The sequence below is a fragment of the Xyrauchen texanus genome, chromosome 46, assembly GCF_025860055.1.
Source record: "Xyrauchen texanus isolate HMW12.3.18 chromosome 46, RBS_HiC_50CHRs, whole genome shotgun sequence".
In the NCBI taxonomy this organism is placed as follows: Eukaryota; Metazoa; Chordata; class Actinopteri; order Cypriniformes; family Catostomidae; genus Xyrauchen; species Xyrauchen texanus.
This window is the reverse complement of record NC_068321.1, coordinates 9,531,896-9,554,134: the sequence shown is the minus strand read 5'-3', so window position 1 is coordinate 9,554,134 and position 22,239 is coordinate 9,531,896. Positions and strand designations below refer to the sequence as shown.

At 37.1% G+C, this 22,239-nt stretch overlaps 1 protein-coding gene across 1 annotated transcript; it reads right to left on the bottom strand.

Moving 5' to 3' along the window:
* Positions 1-131: 131 nt before the first annotated feature.
* etfa (electron transfer flavoprotein subunit alpha) lies at positions 132-20,493 on the bottom strand. Its single transcript, XM_052119134.1, has 12 exons — positions 20,404-20,493; positions 19,657-19,806; positions 19,490-19,571; positions 17,118-17,200; positions 15,360-15,459; positions 14,525-14,635; positions 14,164-14,265; positions 12,482-12,550; positions 10,675-10,757; positions 7,559-7,624; positions 6,963-7,043; positions 132-604 (listed from the first exon to the last, which is right to left on the bottom strand). Exons 1-12 carry the CDS (start codon positions 20,440-20,442, stop codon positions 569-571), a joined length of 1,002 nt encoding a protein of 333 aa, XP_051975094.1. The 5' UTR covers positions 20,443-20,493; the 3' UTR covers positions 132-568.
* Positions 20,494-22,239: the final 1,746 nt, after the last annotated feature.

Here is a 22,239-nt window from a genome sequence, read left to right as displayed (position 1 = left end):
GATCAGATTTAAGTTAACACATTTTTATACAAAATTGTGTTTAAAACATTTTCAAGATGATAACCAAATGCTAATTAATTCATGCAATGCAATGAGGTCAGAAAACCAAAGCTTGAGCAAAAACAAACATGTGTTGATTGGATCCCTTTAATGAATATCCAGGGGTAGACATCTACCTTATCAAGCAGTAAGTTTACTTCCATAAACAGAATATGTATTCCATAAGACAACCATTTATAACTGCTACATAAATGAGAACTACAACAATGTGGTCTGTACTTTCCTCAGTACTTTTATATTTTAATGCACAATAGACTGACAAATGGAGTTAGTTGAAACTACATTACAAGCGAACCAACATGCAACCATTTCAACCCCAGATGTCAGATTTCTTCAGTGCTTTTATTAAAAAAAGGGTATGTTGTTTACATTAGAGGTTGGTAGTACATGAAAGTGTGATCTTCAAGAGAGGTAGAGTATCTGCTCTGAGCTTAAGGCAGGCGTTGAGAGGTTTTCAGTGAAGTTCTCCTGCAGGTTTCCAGGTAGGTACCACCTTTTTTTAGGATACTCACTTGTTCAAAGCTTCAGTCAACTCGGGTACAACCTAAAGGTGGACGCAGAAACATACGAATCAATAATTATAAATGTCTTATTGATATATATATATATATATATATATATATATATATATATATATATATATATATATATATATATACACACATATACACACACACACACCAGGGGTCAGGAACCTTTTTTCACGGAGGTGCCAAATATTTTTGTTTTTGGTTGATGCATTTTTTTGAAAGAGCAATAGCACAAACTAATAATTTTTTCAATAAAATAAAATGTTTACTATGTCCATAGAATACTCAAAAACAAACTAATAGGTAACATGTTTTAATAAGATATTGAGTACACGTGTTTGTGCAGGTCTCCATAAAACTACTTCATTTTACAATCGTTCACGAAAAAGTTGAAAAAAAATATCTTGATATTCGAGTATATCATCAACACCCCAGCCAAGGGTCAGAGAATATTTTTGCTTTATTGATATTGCTTAAACTAAATTAATTAAACGTAAAAGACATTTCTAAATTCAAATTGCACTTTAAACAACCCCACCCCCCCCCAAAAAAAATCCATTCAAATAACAACGTCATAAAAAAAACTCCAACAGCCCCATTTGAATCACACAAGCATCAGTCAACAACAACAGGTAAAAAGATCACTAATAGCAAACAAAATAAGAACTAAAAGACAGTAATAAATGTATAGATGATAATAATAATCATCATCATCATAATAAATAAGCCTAATAAATGTCCATTTGTTCCCCCCCCCCCAAACAATGCTGCCAAATGTGTGTTCTTACCGAATGTGTCTGTATTGCGCTTTGGTAATAGTTAATGCAGCCTAAAGAAAATAAAATGGACCTAAATTTTAGGTTCAAGGTGTCTTGTATTATCTTATGATTGAATCACTTTAGTCTTTGAGATATATATATATATATACACACACACACACACACACACACACACACACACACACACACCCCTAAAGGATTATTAGGAACACCTGTTCAATTTCTCATTAAATGCAATTATCTAATCAACCAATCACATGGCAGTTGCTTCAATGCATTTAGGGGTGTGGTCCTGGTCAAGACAATCTCCTGAACTCCAAACTGAATGTCAGAATGGGAAAGAAAGGTGATTTAAGCAATTTTGAGCGTGGCATGGTTGTTGGTGCCAGACGGGCCAGTCTGAGTATTTCACAATCTGCTCAGTTACTGGGATTTTCACGCACAACCATTTCTAGGGTTTACAAAGAATGGTGTGAAAAGGGAAAAACATCCAGTATGCGGCAGTCCTGTGGGCTGAAAATGCCTTGTTGATGCTAGAGGTCAGAGGAGAATGGGCCGACTGATTCAAGCTGATAGAAGAGCAACTTTGCCTGAAATAACCACTCGTTACAACCGAGGTATGCAGCAAAGCATTTGTGAAGCCACAACACGCACAACCTTGAGGCGGATGGGCTACAACAGCAGAAGACCCCACCGGGTACCACTCATCTCCACTACAAATAGGAAAAAGAGGCTACAATTTGCAAGAGCTCACCAAAATTGGACAGTTGAAGACTGGAAAAATGTTGCCTGGTCTGATGAGTCTCGATTTCTGTTGAGACATTCAGATGGTAGAGTCAGAATTTGGCGTAAACAGAATGAGAACATGGATCCATCATGCCTTGTTACCACTGTGCAGGCTGGTGGTGGCGGTGTAATGGTGTGGGGGATGTTTTCTTGGCACACTTTAGGCCCCTTAGTGCCAATTGGGCATCGTTTAAATGCCACGGCCTACCTGAGCATTGTTTCTGACCATGTCCATCCCTTTATGGCCACCATGTACCCATCCTCTGATGGCTACTTCCAGCAGGATAATGCACCATGTCACAAAGCTCGAATCATTTCAAATTGGTTTCTTGAACATGACAATGAGTTCACTGTAATAAAATGGCCCCCACAGTCACCAGATCTCAACCCAATAGAGCATCTTTGGGATGTGGTGGAACGGGAGCTTCGTGCCCTGGATGTGCATCCCACAAATCTCCATCAACTGCAAGATGCTATCCTATCAATATGAGCCAACATTTCTAAAGAATGCTTTCAGCACCTTGTTGAATCAATGCCACGTAGAATTAAGGCAGTTCTGAAGGCGAAAGGGGGTCAAACACAGTATTAGTATGGTGTTCCTAATAATCCTTTAGGTGAGTGTATATGTATGTATTAATGTGTGTGTGTGTGTGTGTGTGTCTCTAAACCTGCAGTGTTGCGTTCTCAATGCATGTTAAAAGCAAACTGCTCCATGCAATTAAAGCAAACCTCACAGCACTGAGATGATTGGAGATTATTTGCAGCATTCTCATAGAAAACATTGTTCTTGCAAAAGGAGAAAACAAAAGTGTAAAAGCAAAAAGGAGTGATAACTCTTTACAAGCGTGTTCCATGAGAAAGGGTCCCGTTGCATACCTCTAAACAAACAGCGAATCAGACACAAGCAATGACAGCTTTTCTTTTATCTGTTCTTATAAAGTTTCTTTAAGCGCATCTCTTTGTGACTAACAGCATTTCTTGTCATGCGTCACTCCGAGGTTTCTTACTGGTCACCCGCCTGTTGTGTGTAAATGAGCAAAATTACTTGCGCATGAAACACCTGCATTTGGACAAAGGAGCTTGCAAACTGGATTGAGCCTCGTTGCATTTGGCGGGTGCTATTTCACACCCTGGGCACACAAAAAAATAACATTCATAAAATCGTTCATAGAAAAATTCTAAACTGCTAAGATCAATAGTTATTGGGTCATGTGTGTGTCTTGGAGAAGCGCTTTCATTGCACTCGTGAACAGCAGAGTTCACTGCAAACACATATCAAATCAGACACGCATCAGCGGCTTTTTTCGTCTGTTCATCAAAATATAAAAATAAAAAAAAACACGTTTTGTCAAACTTAGTCTTTGTGTCTTAAAATTTCTAAAATTAGTCTTTGTGTCTAATTTCTTGTCATATATCAAGCCGAGAAGTCTTAAAGGTCGCCCTACACAATGGCTGGTACATCAGCAAAATTACCCGCCACTGCGCATGAAATGAGTTCATTTCAAACCTTGTTCACCAGGAGCAGGCTGTACAACAAATTCGGAAAGAAATCAAAACAGTGTCTATGACTTCAAGCTTTGCAATCACACCCACACTTTCTGCAGCAAAATTATCTCTAGAAAATTTGAAACGATCATGTGTTGGTGAATTGTGAGACACCCGGCAAGCCACTTGATTTGGAACAAAGAGCCACTTGTGCCTCGCAACCCATCGGTTCCCAACCCCTGATAGATACACACACACACACACACACACTATCTCATACAGCAGATGCTTTTTAACATACTCAACATAAAATTCTACCTACCTACTGGTACTTACCTGCCGAGCAACTACCACTGAGTTTAATGCCAATGCAAATGGATTACAAATGTCCATGGTTAGAATCCTATCTTAAAGTGTATTCTAGGGAGTAATGCACACCACAGTGGTTGTCATTTGACAACAACGTGAACTTTTCCTATAAGTTAAAGTTGTCATTCCGAAACAGGCTGAAAAACGATATCATCACCCCAATATGTCCCCGGGTCAGTTTTCAATCTAAGGAAGCAGGAGAAAGCCCATCCGTTTTAATCAGTTATCCGAGGAGTGATCGCATGTAAACTGATCTGTGGCCTGCACCTGATCGCCCATTCTGCCCATCACCGGCAATCATTTTTACACTGTTTACCTGCACACCTGTGTCTGCTACACACCGCCTGAATAAAACATGAACTACAGGGCAAACACAGGGAAATAAATGATGCTAGCATTACACCAGGTAAACAGATGGACACTGTTTGTGTGTATGTGTGTGACAGCTCTCTGGCACAGCGACTGCGTGTGCCACCTTGAAACTACAGCACGCAGTGGGCCGTGTAAAGCTCTGGTGAGAGGACACAGAAAATAAAGGTGAAAACTACACTGGCACACTTGTGCTGACTAGCAATTACTTTTCTGCGCTCAAAGAAAGAGAGAAGTTGTGTATAGGGCTCTAGTTCGAGCAAAGACTTGCCACTGATTAATTCAGCGAATCAATAAATCATAAGATGCACACTTTCCATAAGATGGAATAATACTGCCTGCTAAATTTAACAAGTAAATATGGGACAGCCGTTTTTGTCATCGAATGTCAACTTTTGAGTAGGTCGTCTGTCGGTTTTGGTGGTAAACCAGGTTGGAAACATTAAATACATGTATACCAGGTCATTGGATCGAAATTTAAAATGCTATTAATAATATACACGAAAGCTACCGCTGACTGACAGAGGCACTGGATTTAAACATCTCTGATGACCCGATCATGTTAATGAGATCCATGATTTGGAGGAAGATTGTAGATCTTTCTTGCTGTGTATACTTAAAGCTTAGTTGGAGCTTAAAACACCAAAGGTGTACTTTGCAGCCAAAAATCTTGTGTTCAGTTTCCTAACGTCATTGTTTTCTAAAGTTTGGGGTCATGGAGAGCATTTTCGAAATGCTCTGTTTTCAGTTGAGGAAAATGCTGTTCTAGTGTGGATAAGAGGCATAAACTTAGTGAGTTTTCAAACTAAAAATGTATTAGTGAGGAATCTAACCTTTATTAAATGAACTTTTTGACACTTTTATTGACAGGGTGTGCCAAGAAACGACTGGAAATCATGGAGAGTACAAAGGGGAATGGGATTGGAAATTGATTACCCCATTTCCACTGACCTCCTTTCAGGCCCAGTTTTTACGGTTTTGGCGTGGAAAAATATAATCCCTACTAGCCCTATAAACCTGCTGGTCTCCAACGAGGAACCACTAAAGTCATTGATTAAGGATAATGTCCTCACTAATTTCAGTTTTCAAAACAACAACTCAAAAATGCAAAAGCTATTTAGCTTTAACCTCCTGAGAACAGAGTGTACCTGTTGTGTGCATTTTACATTCCCCTTTTTGATTTGTAACTATTAGTCCATAAAGAAACATGCAAATATATATATATATTTTAGACCAAATGGTTTTCCCAAAAAATTATGAGACCAAGTTGTGAAATTTACAATTTTACAAAGCTATATAAAGTAATTTTTTTAATCTTATGTTTCCAGGAGTGTTGGTTATTCATGTTTTTGAGATGTTATAGACATTACGTCAGAAATTAGAATAATTAATTCTGATTCAAAGCATCATCCAATCACTGCCAACCATGATAAATAAAATTATACATTATAAATTCTGAATCTATGTGCTGATTATCATGTCCCATGTCTACCAAACATGTTGAGTGGTCCAAACTTCATCTGCAGCCTGAAACCTAACTTTTGGTCACATTTTAGTGGTGAATGCACTTAGCTGCGTAGAGAGCTATAGGACGCTCCCTATTTAGTGAATGACTTAACCTCCAGTATGCTGTCTGCCTGCACTGGTCTCAGTTTGAAATGCATTTACTATCATCCTAACTCCGTATACAGCCTCAGAAAGCAACATTTTCCAGCTTTTAGATGCATCCACTGATTCTCGATATGATAATGCACAGTGAATACAGGATAGTTTAAGGAAAATAAGCCTATAGTCCACGTACGTAGTCAGTGTGTTTAACAGTGTGTGATTTCGCAATATATCGATGACATATTTTAAATGCCATATCAGATAAAACTAGAGACTCTAAAACCTGTTTGAGTCAAAAGATTAATGTAAAAACTTAAGGAGGTTTCTTATCAGATACAGTTTTGTTGGCATCTCTCCCAAAGACAAACTCAGCTGTGATCGGCACCATATTGTTTTGTCACATGACCTGGTGCATTTTGTTTACAAGCATTGAGAACGCATTTTAGCATCCAAAGTTCATGATGCAGCATGTTTGTTGGCACGTTTTAGGGCATTGCTGACACAATAATACATAAATACCTAATAATAATAATAATAATAATAATAATACTTTTCTCACAATATTGTATCCATACTTTAGATCACAGTATCAATATTTAGAAATTGTCTCGACCATATAAGCACCGCAACTTAATCTGTATTAATTTTGCATTAGATTCCATGATGGTGCAATGGACGTAGTCAGACTTTTTTACCCGAATGAATTTAAGCATCCTAGGCAAACAAAGCATGTGTTTATATTAGAATTGTCGTTTTTTTTAAATTAGTTTGTTGAGGAAAATAAAGAATGTCACATCCAATCCACACCCAAGATTTATAATCTTTTGGGTTTTCTGCATTACAGTTTTATTTTCTCTTAATACACAATCTTCTGTAAAAGTTGCTTTGAAACTATGTGTGTTGTTAAAGATGCTATACAAAAAAAATAGCCTGAAAAAGAAGCCTGTTCACCCAGCAAGTATAAATTAACATTTACCTTGAACAGATCTGCCACTAGGCCATAGTCAGCCACCTGGAAAATGGGGGCTTCTGGGTCCTTATTGATGGCCACGATGGTCTGTAAAACAAATGTATAAAATATTTAGCACAGTGGACTATTGCAAAGCGTCTATCTTGGGCCAGCACTGATGAACTGATGTCTACAAAAGCTAACAAGAAAATAGTCAACTTTAGAAAGTCAATTCGTAAAACAACAGATCTCAAAGCACTTATAACCTCAAACAAATCTATTTAACAGATTGCTTCTTGAGAACATTTGTGGACATAAGGAGAATGTTGATGGTTGAGATTCAAGGCAAAGACATCTCGGATATGAAGTGGTCTGACAGATTGTATTCCAAGGATGTGGAATAGAAAATGCATTTGAATTATGGATGCAGGTAAAAAGCAACTCCACTTTGCTTTTAAAACACTCCATCAATGCAATACACCATCAAACTTAAGAGTGCGTTAACTTGGCACATTCTGGAAACTCCTGGAGATACAGATGGGCATGGTGGGATTTCCTCTAATTGAGGCTATTACATGTTTTACAATGTCTGTGTTTATTGTGACACCTGTTTTCAACTGTACCTTGCTATCTTTCATTCCAGCGAGATGTTGAATAGCTCCAGAGATGCCAACAGCAATGTACAGCTCCTGTAAAGAAAAAAAGAAAATATTATTTCAATGATTAAGACCATTCATGGAAAATGGTATTTCCTTGTTCTTTGTTAATTTACTGTATGATTTACTCTAACATTCACAATGTAAAGCTGCCTCCCAACTAAGCGCTTCAGGGAAATACATTTGTCAGATTTAAATAGCAGAAATGTAACTCGTACATCTCCAAAGATTTAACACACAAAAGGAACATTTTGCAGCGTCAGAGGTCCTAGGATAACGAAGGCCGTTTAAAGTTGTAAATCAGAGCCAGTGAGCTCAAACCATTGAGCTTCTCAGCACTCGCACAAAACCGTTCTGCTGACCTCCCGTCCCAGAGTCCAGGGCACAGAATCCTTGCAATTACTCAAAAGAGAAACTCTCGGAGGATGGGGCAGGGAGCAGCCCCTTCGTTCCTCCCCCTGCATCCCCACCCTTCTCCCGAGGGAGTGGTACATCAGTGGCTCTCAGCTTAATGCACTGCCCCATGAATATTTCAGTGCAGTTTAATGTGGCTGCGGCAGTCTCCCGGGGGTTTCCGCTTCAATTTGTGATCACGCGTACAGGCGGCCGGAGCTCTAAAAGCCAGAGGGAGAGGAAGGAGGCCAGAGCTGGTGTTTCAGATGGGCGGAAGGGATGGAGGCCCACCAATACTACTCCATATTCACTGGATGGAGGACAGTCGGAATGGGTGGTGATAAAGTTTGCAAAGGATTTCTTGAAGTTATGGACCTTTTTGATGGCTTCAGATTTCCTTATATCACTAATAATTAGGGTTGCCACCTTGGCCCAGTAAAATTCCTGGAAACCTGATCAATGACCTAAAGACCATATTGTTGGCCATCAAATAAGAAATTAAACATTATTTAGAATTGTTAACTCCTTGTTTGACATAGAAATTACATCAGATATACTGTAGCATATAATTCAAATCAAACAATAACATCAATACACTCTTCAATACTCACTTCAATTTCAAAACAAAACTCCAAAAGGAATTGTGTCATTTAAAAAATATGTATATTTTCTGTAAAAGATTACTCTGTTCAATTTCATGGAATATTGATATGAAATTGAAATATGAATTTAAAATGTGATTTTATTGTTTGTTTACTGGTTTAATGTATTATATACTTATTCTGGCCCGAAGCGGTTTATGGCTTTAAATGTTTTAAAATGTATGCATCAAGTATAAAGTTATGTATAAATAAAAAATAAAAACAAAATTGTGCATTTAAAACAAAGGAAATCAAATAAATCTCAAGATTTCAGTTTCATATCAAATTATAGACTACATTTTTCATGATTATTCAAGCAAATGTGAAAAATCTCAATAGCAATCATCCAAACAAACCTGTTCACTAAAATTAATCGGACATTCTCATGATACATGCAAGAATGTATTTGAGTCTCCTCCTTGCATAGTTCTTACAAACAAGGGTTCATATGTGCGTCAGAATTTTTTTAAATTCTGGGACATTTCGTGTCCCGGAATGGAATAACATTTTCCAGGACAGGTGGGCTTTTAAATATTATAAAAAAAAATGCATTCTATTTTTTCCTTTATAACATTTTGTAACCTAACAATTCTAATATATTCATTAAAATCCTGATGGATAGAATCAAGTCCCACTCTAAATATATAACAAAAGTTGAATCCGTTATGAAGAAATCACGAAATTCCCACCATTACATTTCATTATTGCAAATAAAAATCTAAAATTCTTAGAAATCCAAAAAATATATATATATATATTTTGATAATCTGTAATCTCTGCCTGACACCGCTTGACTTTTCTACTGATAAGCTGAACATCTAGTTTTACTTGGAAAATCGGCATTATGGAAATTAAATATGCTTCATGCTGTCTCGAAAATAAAATACGAAACTAGAATAGGACTACGATGAAACTAATACTAGAACTGGTATGTCAAAGTTAGTGTGTGTTAACATGCACAGCTATACGCTGACAACTATCAAAAAACAGCTTATTCAAAAATCTGCCAACGCAAGAAAATCATGTCAAAAACTTTAACAGACATGCGCAAAAGACACGTGCACATAGGATAAGCCACCAGGACAACGTTAATGGTGTTAACATGCGAAATGTGAAAATGTGGTAACGTGAAGAAAAAATAAATAAATAAAAAAATCTACTTGACGAATTTTCTGCTTTTGTTTTTTCCGTTTGACCTTACACAGATAAATTTCTTTAAGGCATTTACATGATCTTGCACATTGTCTCGTTAAGCATATTCAGTGCATGCTAATGCACTCAGTGTTATGGTGCCCAGTTCTATTTGCCGACAAACTTGTGATACCAAAACATCAAAAAATTCAAAAGCTTGCATTTCATTCATTCAAATATGAACAGGTCCAAACAAGAATACAACTCTCCACTTATTAACACTAAATCGTCAAAATATCACCCAAGGGCCAAAACATTACGATTAACCAGCATATGCATACTCAATCGACCCAAAACAACACTCATCCATCTTGACTTGAGCTCATCTCACTGGACTGCTCACTGGTAGAATCCATATGGGACTTGTTCGTGGTGAATACTAATGCACAATGGTTGGGCTGCATTTGACAAGCTTGTCAAAACATTTGGCGAATTGGGTTTGGGGCTGAATTGCCTGGTTTGAGCTCAGGGCGGACCTGCGCTGTGCACAGCTTCACTAATGGCTCTGGTAAATCATTTAGAAGCCGGAATGTGCCATTAACTACATTACAACGCCTCAAAGCTCCGCTAATGTGTGGATAATGACAGTTGGGAGGTCCCGCTCGAACCGGATAATGGAAAATTAACCTTTTTAAAGGGCAACAGGGATCCATCTTTCTGGATTCAAAGAGAACAACAACAACAAAAAGAACAACTAAACATTGTCTTTAAAGAGTGTTTATCAAATAAGTCATAGAATCTGGTGGGTTTGTTGAACTTTGAGAGAATTTACCCTCCTCGGTAAAGGCAAATAGTGCATACTACAGACCGCAGCACATTAGAAATGAGACCGTTTTCCGCTTGTAGTTCTGTACTTACAGGAGCTACGATCTTTCCCGTTTGTCCAACCTGCATGTCATTGGGGACATAGCCAGCATCAACCGCAGCTCTGGAGGCGCCAACTATTAGAAAAATGTGTGTAGTCAGTTTAAGTCATCACAACATACAGAAATGCAGGGCTCAACAATAAGCATCAGACCAGTGCTGCGTTTGACATTTGTTGGTCTTGTAAATGTGATTTTATGCAAAACGTAAAACACTTGTTTGTTTATTTGTTGCCAATTCTACTCTAAATATGTCAAGGTAAAGTTATTTAGTGGACTAACATAGATAAGGTTGTGTTAAAATAGCATGAGTAACTTGACAGTCTTGGCAGCATCAGTGAAGATGTGTTGAAATTAAATCGTTTCCCAGCAAAAGTGTATTTATGAATTAATAGCTGTCATGAAGTTACAAAATATAAGCTATATGATTTGAAGCTGTTACTTCAAATAAAAAAAACTTAAAATGTAAAGAAAAATATATTTCATTTTACACTCACGGAGCACTTTATTAGGGACACTATACTAATACTGGGTACGGGCTCCATTTGCTCTCAAAACAGCCTCAATTCTTCATGGCATGAATTCCATAAGATTTTGAAAACATTCCTTTGACATTCCGGTGCATGTTGACAATTACGTCAGGCAATTTTTTGGCAGATTTATCAGCTGCACATTCATGATGCGAATCTCCCATTCCACCGCATCCCAAAGGTTTCTATTGGATTCAGATCTGTTGACTGGAAAGGCCACTGAAGAACAGTGAACTCGTTGTCATGTTCATGAAACAATTTGCGTTTTTCACAGTTTCAGCAACAATTCTCAAATAGGCTGTGCCATTCAAGCAATGATTGATTGGTATAAACGGGCCCAAAGAAAATGATCCCCACACTATTAAACCACAACCATCAGCCTGGACTGTTGACACAAGGTAGGTTGAGTCCATGGATTCATGCTGTTGGTGCCAAATTCTGACCCTACCATCTGCATGCCTCAGCAGAAATTAAGATTCATCAGACCAGACTACGTTTTTCCAGTCTTCAACTGCCCAGTTTTGGTGGGCCTGTGCTCACTGCAGCCTCAGTTCTCTGTTCTTGGCTGACAGAAGTTGAACCCGATGTGGTTTTTTGCTATTGTAGCCCATCCGTCTCAAGGTTTGACGTGTAGTGCATTCTGAGATGCTATTCTGCTTACTACAATTGAGTGGTTATCCAAGTTACCATAGCCTTTCTGTCAGCTGGAACCAGTCTGCCCATTCTCCCTTGACCTCTCTCATTAACAAGGCATTTCCATCCGCAGATCTGCCGTTCACTGAATGTTTTTTTGTTTTTAGCACCATTCTGTATAAATTCTAGAGACTGTTGTGCATGAAAATCCCAGAAGAGCAGCAGTTACAGAAATACTCAAGCCAGCCCATCTAGCACCAACAATCATGTCACGGTCGAAATCACGGAGATCACATTTTTTCCCGATTATGATGGTTGATGTAATATTAACTGAAGCTCCTGACCTGTATCTGAATTATTTTATGCATGGCACTGCTGCCACACGATTTGCTGATTAGCTAATCACATGAAAAAGTAGGTGTACAGAACCTAATAAAGTCCTCAGTGAGTATAAAAATACATTGCTAAAAATATATATTTTGTAGTGGGAACAGAAAATATTGGCAGGTCAAGTAAAAAGCTACTACTCAACCAGGCTAGCAGACTTTTGAGCCCTGAAATATCAAACTAACACCAGCATTGAAGAGATTCCAAGTTTAAATTAACAAATGACAAAACAACTAATGTCAATGATCATACCGGCTGCGTTGAGCTTATCAGCAAGGTCGAAGAGCAGTTTGAAGTTGTCGCCGCTCTTCAAGCCCCTTCCTGTTATGACAGAGAGAAAGCAGATGGGCATAAATTTTGAAATGACTGTCAAGTGTGTGGGGGGGGTACATGTCCACTGGCACATGGAGAGGGAAGGTGAGCGTTTTAAATTAATTCCTATAGGAGTTGAGTGCCACGCTCGCGCGAGGCATTGTGGGATTTAGAGCGGTCTAGAGAAAGCGTTGAGTGTCAAAAGTTACGAAATGCTCAGATTTATGAGAATGAGAAGTGGAAAACGCTGAGCTCCAGCCAATAACAGTAAGATGTCTGTCACGAGCTCTTCAACATATCAAGATCATGCTGAAGTTACTGCTAGAGTCAGTGCATTAATCACAAACAAACCTTAAATGACGATTGCACGCATTCATTTTGGCAATACTGTGGCTGGGTAAAAATAGTACAATAAATCACAGTTTTTATACTTTGGGCATTCAGAAATAAAGTTAGCATCTTTCAGACTGTAATCAAGCTTGCATATTATTATTATTATTATTATTATTATTATTATTATATTAATTGTGAACTGAAAACAATCATAGGCCGAGTGAAAAATGGCCACTACTCTTATTGTTTCTGCCACAAACTGATGAGGCAGAAGCAGTAAAGGTAGTATGCCAATGTAGACACAGCCATTAGACAATACACATTTGCTGTAACACGCCCCAGAGTGGCAGCTTTCTGGTGTGGTGAGCGACGTTGAGTGGATTTTTCCCCATGCCAGTTGACATGTTGCATAAGGTGCGGTCACATTTACATTTGTGTCACTGGTCCTACTCAACCCGCCCAAAGCAGAATTTGAACCAGCGATCCCCAGCATGGGAGCAAGTATGCTATAAAGCCCCGGTCACTAATGCATCTCTTCAGGCCAGGAGAGTGAGGTTTACACAATGCACAGCTATCACGTACCAGCTGGCTGCGGTTACATTTGCACTGTGAATTTAGCAGGTGAAGAAAATGTGGCCTGACGTTGAGCATGTGTGTAATCAGCAAAAAACTAATTGCAAAGCAGCCTCTTTTTAATAAAGTTAAAAAGAAATCTTCCCTGAATGACTCACTCAGAGTCAATCACAGTAGCTTCTGAATCAACATATGACTCACTTACACTTGATCATTACATTAAGAAATGAAGCAAGAGCTGTTTTGTCTACATAAGATTTGTGAAATAGTAATATAGGTTTTTTTGTAATAAACAATATTTCAATTAAAATATATACTATTTTATTGTTTATTTAAAATAATTTATGTATTTATTTTATATATTTATTCATTCATTCATTCATTCATTCATTTTATTTTATATTAAAGTAAGTTTTATTAAATATTAAGGACACAAACTTTCATGAAGAAGTTTTATACTCATTAAACATAATCCTTCTGCAAGAAGATAACGGCCCCTTTCTCTATATGCACAGCGTGGTGATAAACACAGTAGCAAGAACCTAGCTGCTAGGTTAACCAGTGTTTTGCACTATAACTACTATAAGATTCACTGAAATTCGGCATTGACCGATCAGCACCCAGAACTAGAACTATCCATTTTATAACAAGCATGAACATATATCAAGTTAATTCTTGTAATGGTCAGTGGACAGATGGGGTCGCAAAGTTCTTACCTCCCGACACGACCACTTTAGCACCGGTGAGCTCTGGCCGGTCACTCTTAGTTAGGGTTTGTCCTAGCCACTCAGAGAGTCCAGCAGAGGTAGACGAAGAGACTGCAAAACCAATGACATCTCATGAGACATCCAAATAAACAAGCCGAGTTGTTCCCGAATACCCTTTACAATCCTTTTGAAGTCAACATTTAAACAAACTAGCGAATCAAAGCCATCCAACAGAGTGAAGGATTAGCTAAGGATATTTACAACGTTACAAACTATAAACCTTTGTGTGTGGTATCAAAGTCAGCGTGACCTTAAAGCAAAACTTTAACAAACAATAGTGTGTGTCTAACTTTATCAAATAGATGAGTACCTTCTTCTGAAGAGGCGCTGCCTCCTTCAATTTCGGCGGGCTCAAAGGAGGTCCCTCTAACGGTGAAGATCTTGATGCTTTCATTGCACTTGACTGTGCTGAGGGCATTTCCTGCAGCCAAACAAAAAATATTGGGAAAAAATTAGGGGATTAAAATGACTTCATGGATCACGGAACAGTGTTCACCAAGGCAAGCATTAATATTACAAATCGCTCATAATTACAGTTAGGATTTCTTAACTTTAACTATTAAACTTTGGTGCATAAAGCCTCCCTCACCCTTTGTGCTATATACACATACACAAACACAAACACGAATGGAACTTCAATGGATTCTGATCAGTAAAAAGTCTTTAGAATCACATAAAAGATCACTACAAATGGCAAAACACCACTTTTTATTTGATGTTTTGCAAGGATAATACCTACATCTGATTTAAAATTAAAAACAGTCTCATAACTATAATTTTTACACAAGTGCTCTTTGCTTGCCAAAGATAAAAGTGGCCAGAGTAATTAGGAAGTATTTATAGCATTATGGATGAGAAACCGTGAACAGAAAAAAAATACATTCAAAGTGGGACAAAAATGCTCCAGGGTTCTACCCAGATTTTTAAACGAAAATATATGATTCGCTCCCAATCGCTGTGAGTCATTGTCTGCGTGTCCTCATGCAAGCAGCCGACCAATGGCCAGACTCCTAAATCACAATTGAGATCAGCTAGGAAGTTGAACGTATATCTACTACGTTTTTTTAAAGCAGGCACCTTAAAATGCATGTGTTTCAAGACATTTACATTAAAAAGTTTTGTTGGTGGAATATGGTCTCATTTACCAGCATAAATGGTCCTCACAAAGGTGTCTGGGGATTTGATTTCAATGATGTCTGAAATTGGAGCCACATCCAACTTGGCTGCCACTCTCGGAAGGAGATTCTGAAAATACAGATCCACACGCAAACTTATTACAGAAAAAAGTATGTAACTTGAGCACTAGGATAAATTCAGGCCATTAATACATAAAGTTACCACAAAAGTATTTGTACACCACAGTCAACATTCACTTACATTGCATTCAAAAAACATTTTCTCCACACGATGAAAGTGAATATTGACTGCAGCCAACATTCTGTCTAACATCTCCTTTAGTGTTCCACGATAGAAAATACATTGTATTGTTTGGAACAACAATTTTCATTTTTGGTGAAATATTATTTTATGTCATTGCACTGGACACAAAGTATCAAACCAAGATTTAAATGTCCAAATTCCTTGTGGGGCCACTGCATTAACCCTTTTCTGCAACTTTTCAAATTGGATTTGTTTGGAAATAGCATTATTTGGGCATTGGACATTGATCAAAAATCCCTTGTCTGAAAACTTTGGCCATCCCACATCTTGGACGGAATAAATATAGTTGAGTCTGAAAAAGAGCTCCAAGTTATGTCTTGAAGTGTAAAATATTGCATAGTGGTAATTCAAGTGTTTTATATAGTGACATAATGAAACCAAATCCACCACTTAAGAATCCATCAAATAAAATACATTTAGCCAGTGAGGAAATTGAGACTAATACATCTCTTTGGTCTGGGGTTAGGCTACATAAGATACTGTTTAATGTATTACAATTCAATTTAAATACCATTAGATCTGCTGCCTGACAGTTTGGCTGAGGAATGACAAATAACCGTGCATATAATAGAGCTGCGCTTATTGAGGACGGACTTCTCCCACGATTCCAAAAGTAAGAAGCCTGATAGGGGCTCAGCAGTATGCAAGTTTGTAATCCATTTTCCATTTGTGCTTCGAAATAATCAAATAACTTCATAATGAGAGTAACTACGAAATACAGCGTATATATATATATATATATATTTCAATGAAGCACAATTGAATAAAAAGGGGATCAAAGCAAATTTACATGCCAATTTTGTATGACCTGAAAAGTTGTAAGCAAATACAAATGGCAAAATTGTACATACATCTGTGTACCTACATCATCAAAATAATTATTGTTAAATAATTATTTTTTTTTTTAAATAAAAAAAAAAAAACATACAATCAGTTTACAGTCTGTAAAAAAAAAAAAAGACAAATAAAGGTTCAAGGCAAAAATGCACATATATTTTTGAGGTGTGAAATGTTTGTTAGCAAATAACAAAAAGGATCAAAGCAAAAATGTACGTCAATTTTTGCATGATGTGAAAAAAACATTTGTTAGCCAATAACAAAATGGATCAAGTCAAAAATGTATTTAAAATTTTGCATGATGTGATTGAAAGTTTGTTAGCAAAAAACAAAAAGGATCAATGCAAAAATGTACATACATTTTTGTATGATGTGAAAGGTTTGTTAGCAAATACAAAAATGGATTAAGGCACAAATTTAGACTAATGTCAAAAAAGATTGTATTTCAGTGAGCCTTAATACAAATCTACATAATTATATTTAGAATGTTTTTTTTTTGTAATACTGCACAACAGTGTTTTCACAAAGTGCGTAACCACAGAGTTGTTTTTACCACAGTGTGTAAAAGATCTAAGATGGCTCAGTGATAAAGACAGTAAGCATGGACTTCTTGAGCTTGGATTTACCTTTCCAAAAGCAGAGGCTCCTGCACAGATGTGTGTGAAACTGAACTGTTTCTGGGTTGCCAAAATGAGGGGTGTAAGCTCTTCTGTGAAAGAACGTAGAATTAATTTTGTTCAAATAGCCCTATACCTCCTTCTCTCACCAAACAAACAAGAATACGAACAACCCAACACTAACATTTTAAATGAGCATTTATTCCAAGGACCCATCTTTTACTTAGATAACTCTGCCCTATTCAGCTGGGATAAGAGAGAATACTTTATCGAAAACATTACAAACATATACTTTAAAGGGTCATCAACACCCCCGTAACAGATATTTTCAGGTTACATATCACTGAAAAAAATAATAGCACTCGTGTTCATAATTTTTATTTTTGTTCAATTTGCGAGGCCATGTGACGTCTGAATGGCTGGTGCTGAACTAGGGTGGTTTAATGACACCAAGTAAGGAACCGTACATCAACCATGTACAATTTTATATTTATTGTAGATGTATCTATTGTATGTGGGTTAATAATTTAAGCAATTAAGACACATATTGTCAGTCTGAAATTAGTTTTGATTTCCAAGTACCCAAAATCTTAGGCTTTAGAAGTGTGTTAAACGTGCGAGTATGTGCATTTATCAACCAGTTACATGTCTCCCAGCACCCCTGCTGTAAACCATAGATATTCCTTTATAATAACTTTTATTAACATTAACAGATACAGTTGAAGTCAGAAGTGTATATACACCTTAGCCAAATACATTTAAACTCAGTTTTTCACCATTTCTGACATTTCAATGTAGAAAACATTCCCTGTCTTAGGTCAGTTAGGATCACTACTTTATTTTAAGAATGTGAAATGTCAGAATAATAGAGAATTATTTCTTTCAGCTTTTATTTCTTTCATCACATTCTCCGTGGGTCAGAAGCTTATATACACTTCATTAAGTTTAACTTGGGTCAAACATTTTGGTTAGCCTTCCACAAGCATCTCACAATAAGTTGCTGGAATTTTGGCCCATTCCTCCAGACAGAACTGGTGTAACTGAGTCAGGTTTATAGACGTCCTTGCTCGCACACACATTTTCAGTTCTGCCCACAAATTTTCTATCGGATTGAGGTCAGGACTTTGTGATGGTCACTCCAATACCTTGACTTTGTTGTCCTTATGCCAAAACTTTGAAGGTATGCTTGGGGTCATTGTCCATTTGGAAGACCCTTTTGCGACCAAGCTTTAACTTCCTGGCTGGTGTCTTGAGATGTTGCTTCAATATATACACATAATCTTCCTTCCTCATGATGTCATCTATTTTGTGAAGTGCACAGTCCCTCCTGCAGCAAAGCACCCCCACAACATGATGCTGCCACCCCCATACTTCACGGTTGGGATGGTATTCTTCGGCTTGCAAGCATCACAACTTTTCCTCAAAGCATAACAATGGTCATTGTGGCCATTTTGTTTCATGTGACCAGAGGACATCTTTGTCCCCATGTGCACTTGCAAACTGTAGTCTGACTTTTTTATGGCGGTTTTGGAGCAGTGGCTTCCTCCTTGCTGAGCAGCCTTTCAGGTTATGTCGACATAGGACATGTTTTACTGTGGATATAGATACTTGTCTACCGGTTTCCTCCAGCATCTTCACAAGGTAATTTGCTGTTGATCTGGGATTGATTCGCACCAAACTACGTTCCTCTCTAGGAGACAGTGTGCGTCTCCTTCCTGAGCAGTATGATGGCTGCGTGGTTCCGTGGGGTTTATACTGGTGTACTATTTTTGGTACAGACGAACGTGGTACCTTCAGGCATTTGGAAATTGCTCCCAAGGATGATCAAGACTTACAGAGGTCCACAATTTCTTTTCTGAGGTCTATGCTGACTTTTTTTTTTAAAATACATCCACAGGTACACCTACAATTCTGTACACATTCTATCAGAAGCTAATTGGCTAAAAGCTTGACATCATTTTCTGGAATTTTCCAAGCTGCTTATAAGCAGTTAACTTTGTGTATGTAAAATTCTGAACCACTGGAATTGTGATATAGTCAATTAAAAGTGAAACAATCTGTCTTTAAACAATTGTTGGAAAAATGACTTGTGTCATAAACAAAGTAGATGTCCTAAACGACTTGCCAAAACTATAGTTTGCTAATCTTAAACCTGTGGAGTGGTTAAAAAGTTTTTTTAAAGACTTCAACTAAAGAGTATGTAAACTTCTGAATTCAACTGGATTATTACATTCAGTAAAGCTTAAAAGATAAATTAAATGTACAACGCTGACTATTCCCACCACTGAAATCTACTTCTCGAAAGAACCCAGAAGCACGGTTTCAGAGTAATTTCATCTGAACACAAATTTATAAACTTAAACCTAAATATTTAAGTTTACCTGGCAATAACCCCTTGTAGGCTTCATGCTGAGCAACCAGAACTTTCTTCACCCCTTGAACTTTGGACAGCTGTTCTGCAACCTGTCCAAAAACTCATAATCAGTCCCCCAAAATCAGCCTTTTATAACATGGTACACATAAATCAATGGACAATCAAAGATAATACCTTCGCACAGTTCGTTCCAGCAACCAAACAGGACACTTCATTGCCCAGTTTTTTGGCAGCGGAGATGGCGTTCAGGGTGATGGGGGTCAGCGTGTCATTGTTGTGTTCGGCAACAACCAGAGTGCTCTGAAACCTCTGAATCAGACCAGTCTGGAGAGAGAAAACCAGTTGATATAAACAGCAAGCACACACTTTCACCAAAATAAATTATATGAGGTTACTGGTTTAATCCATGGAAGCCAGTCATTGTTCTGCATCCCTAGAGGTCATTAGAAATCTGATACATAAAGAGATAGATATGACTGACATGTAGCCCACACAACGTTATTTGATACAAATAACTATATAGGATCCGATCAAATGACACATTAACATGTAAATGCAGTGTAGCTCAATCAGATCCTTTGGTCTTAAGGTCCATCTAAGGGCAGTGAGGTCCAGTTTTATAATACGTTGTTTGCAAGTTGCATAACCTTGACATACTGAATAAAACTAGCATATTGTTATTACCAATTCTTAAAAAAAAAAACCACATGAACATAAAAAAGCTCAATATTTTGTCTAAATCTTTAAACAGACGCAGAGGCAGTTTAGTAACGTGTTAAACAACTTCTAAATAAGTCAGTTAACCAGCATGCTAAGCTCTTTAACCAAGTGAATTTCTATTTACAAAGGTAATTGGAAAATAATAAGCTTTAAAAGAAGGTGTTTAATGGTAAATACGTTATTATGACGAATTTGTCTTACCAGCTGCCTCAAATTTGTCTTGTTTATTGCTTTGAGCATGATTACAGCAGCACACTATCAGCAGCTACACTGTCTCCTCTTTAACGTCACAGATCTGACTGTTCTTCAGATGACCTCTCGCGAGATTTAGTGAGTTCACAAGTCACGCCTCTCTCATGTGTAATTTATTTTATAACAACGTAAATCTGTCTTAAATAGGTGCATTTCTTGGTTAAAAAATGTCCATAGATGTATATAAAAATATATATAAAAAATAGATAAATAAAAATTAAGTCATATAATCAGCTAGAAGAGGACAGAATAACTAATATAACTGTTTAATATTCAGAGTGGGCGGAGACTGGTGGAGATGTTTCTAGGGGGCGTAGCTTCGAATGCCTCGCTCATCTACTGTCATATATTGAAGTCTTGTTGGCCATTAGAACGTGACTTTAAATGTAACAGCGTCTACCGGACCGAGGGACACATTTTCATTCATGATTTTAAATTCGAGATAGTCTTGTAACCTTGTGAAACATCTATCTAATAACAGTTATTCAAAATTGAGCTGAATATCGTGACATTTTGCCATGCATGAATATGATCTTTAATTGCGGTTCTCGAGTTTATGAACGTTCCCTATTGGTCCCTTTTTGTTTTATTTCCTATTCTGTATGTAATTTATTGATTAGTTCTGTTTAAGTTTAAAACAGAACTGTGTGACTGAATGTAAAAAAAAAATATGAATAGCCTACAAAATAAAAAAAAATATTTCTTTTTAAGAAGATGAAAAGGAAAGATTGGGCTATCCTATTTACGAGTTTATGAATCTATTGCTAAATTATTGTTGTTGTTTTTTTTTATTAATTAGACTAAAAATAATTAACAATATAATAACCAAAAAATAAATATAAAATATATTAAAATAAAATAATACACTTTTCATATACACGGGCCTTTTGTAAACTTAAATTAAATTCCTTTTCTATTTAAATCGGTCGGATTCATGCATGTGTTCGACCTTTTTAATCAGTTTGCATTGTTTGCTCAGTTGATGAAAAAGGGGGTTTCAAACAGAATTAAGACAAATAACGGTTTAGATCACAAATAATATCGTATCAGATAGCCGGTACAGGCAATCTACTCCTTTTCCCCCCGTCACGCAGACATAGTAAATTAAATAAAGTATTTATTTGTGGGGTTAGGGGTCAATGTCAAAGGTGAGGTTCGACATGCGGTCAATTCTTTGAGTGGATGCGCCAAATAGCCTACAGTTTGGAGGGGAAATGTGTTTTTCTTTTCTTTTCTGAACGACTGACTTGAAATAAAGAAACGAAATGATTCATTATGATCTCATCTTATGACGGTTAGCCTAGAAAGATGCGTGTTTGATCTGAATTTACAAGCAACAGAAATGTAAACATGTGAAAATGTTCAAATAGAAATGGACAAATCCAAAATAAAAAAAGTTCAGTGCTTTGGAGAGGGGGAAAAAAAGACAAAAATGATTTTGGTAAAAGAAAATATTTAGATAAAAAAATCATTGTATTTAATGCGAGGAGTGTGTCGCATCCCAAGGCATTCGAACAAGCAGAAAATAAATTAGCCTATTAATCTGTGCTGAGTAAATAACTTAATATCAACAGAAACCCATGGTGAAATAGCCAACATTATTAGACATTTTCTGATATCAACCGGAAAAATCTGCTACGCAAATACACACTACACACAAAGTAGCGTCAATAAAGACAAATTTGCTATATCTTATTAGCTTAGATATCGGCCTATATGTGAAATAGCCTTCTTTCGCCGTCAAACTAAACTAAACTGACTGAAATCGCTTGAAACAGCCCCTTT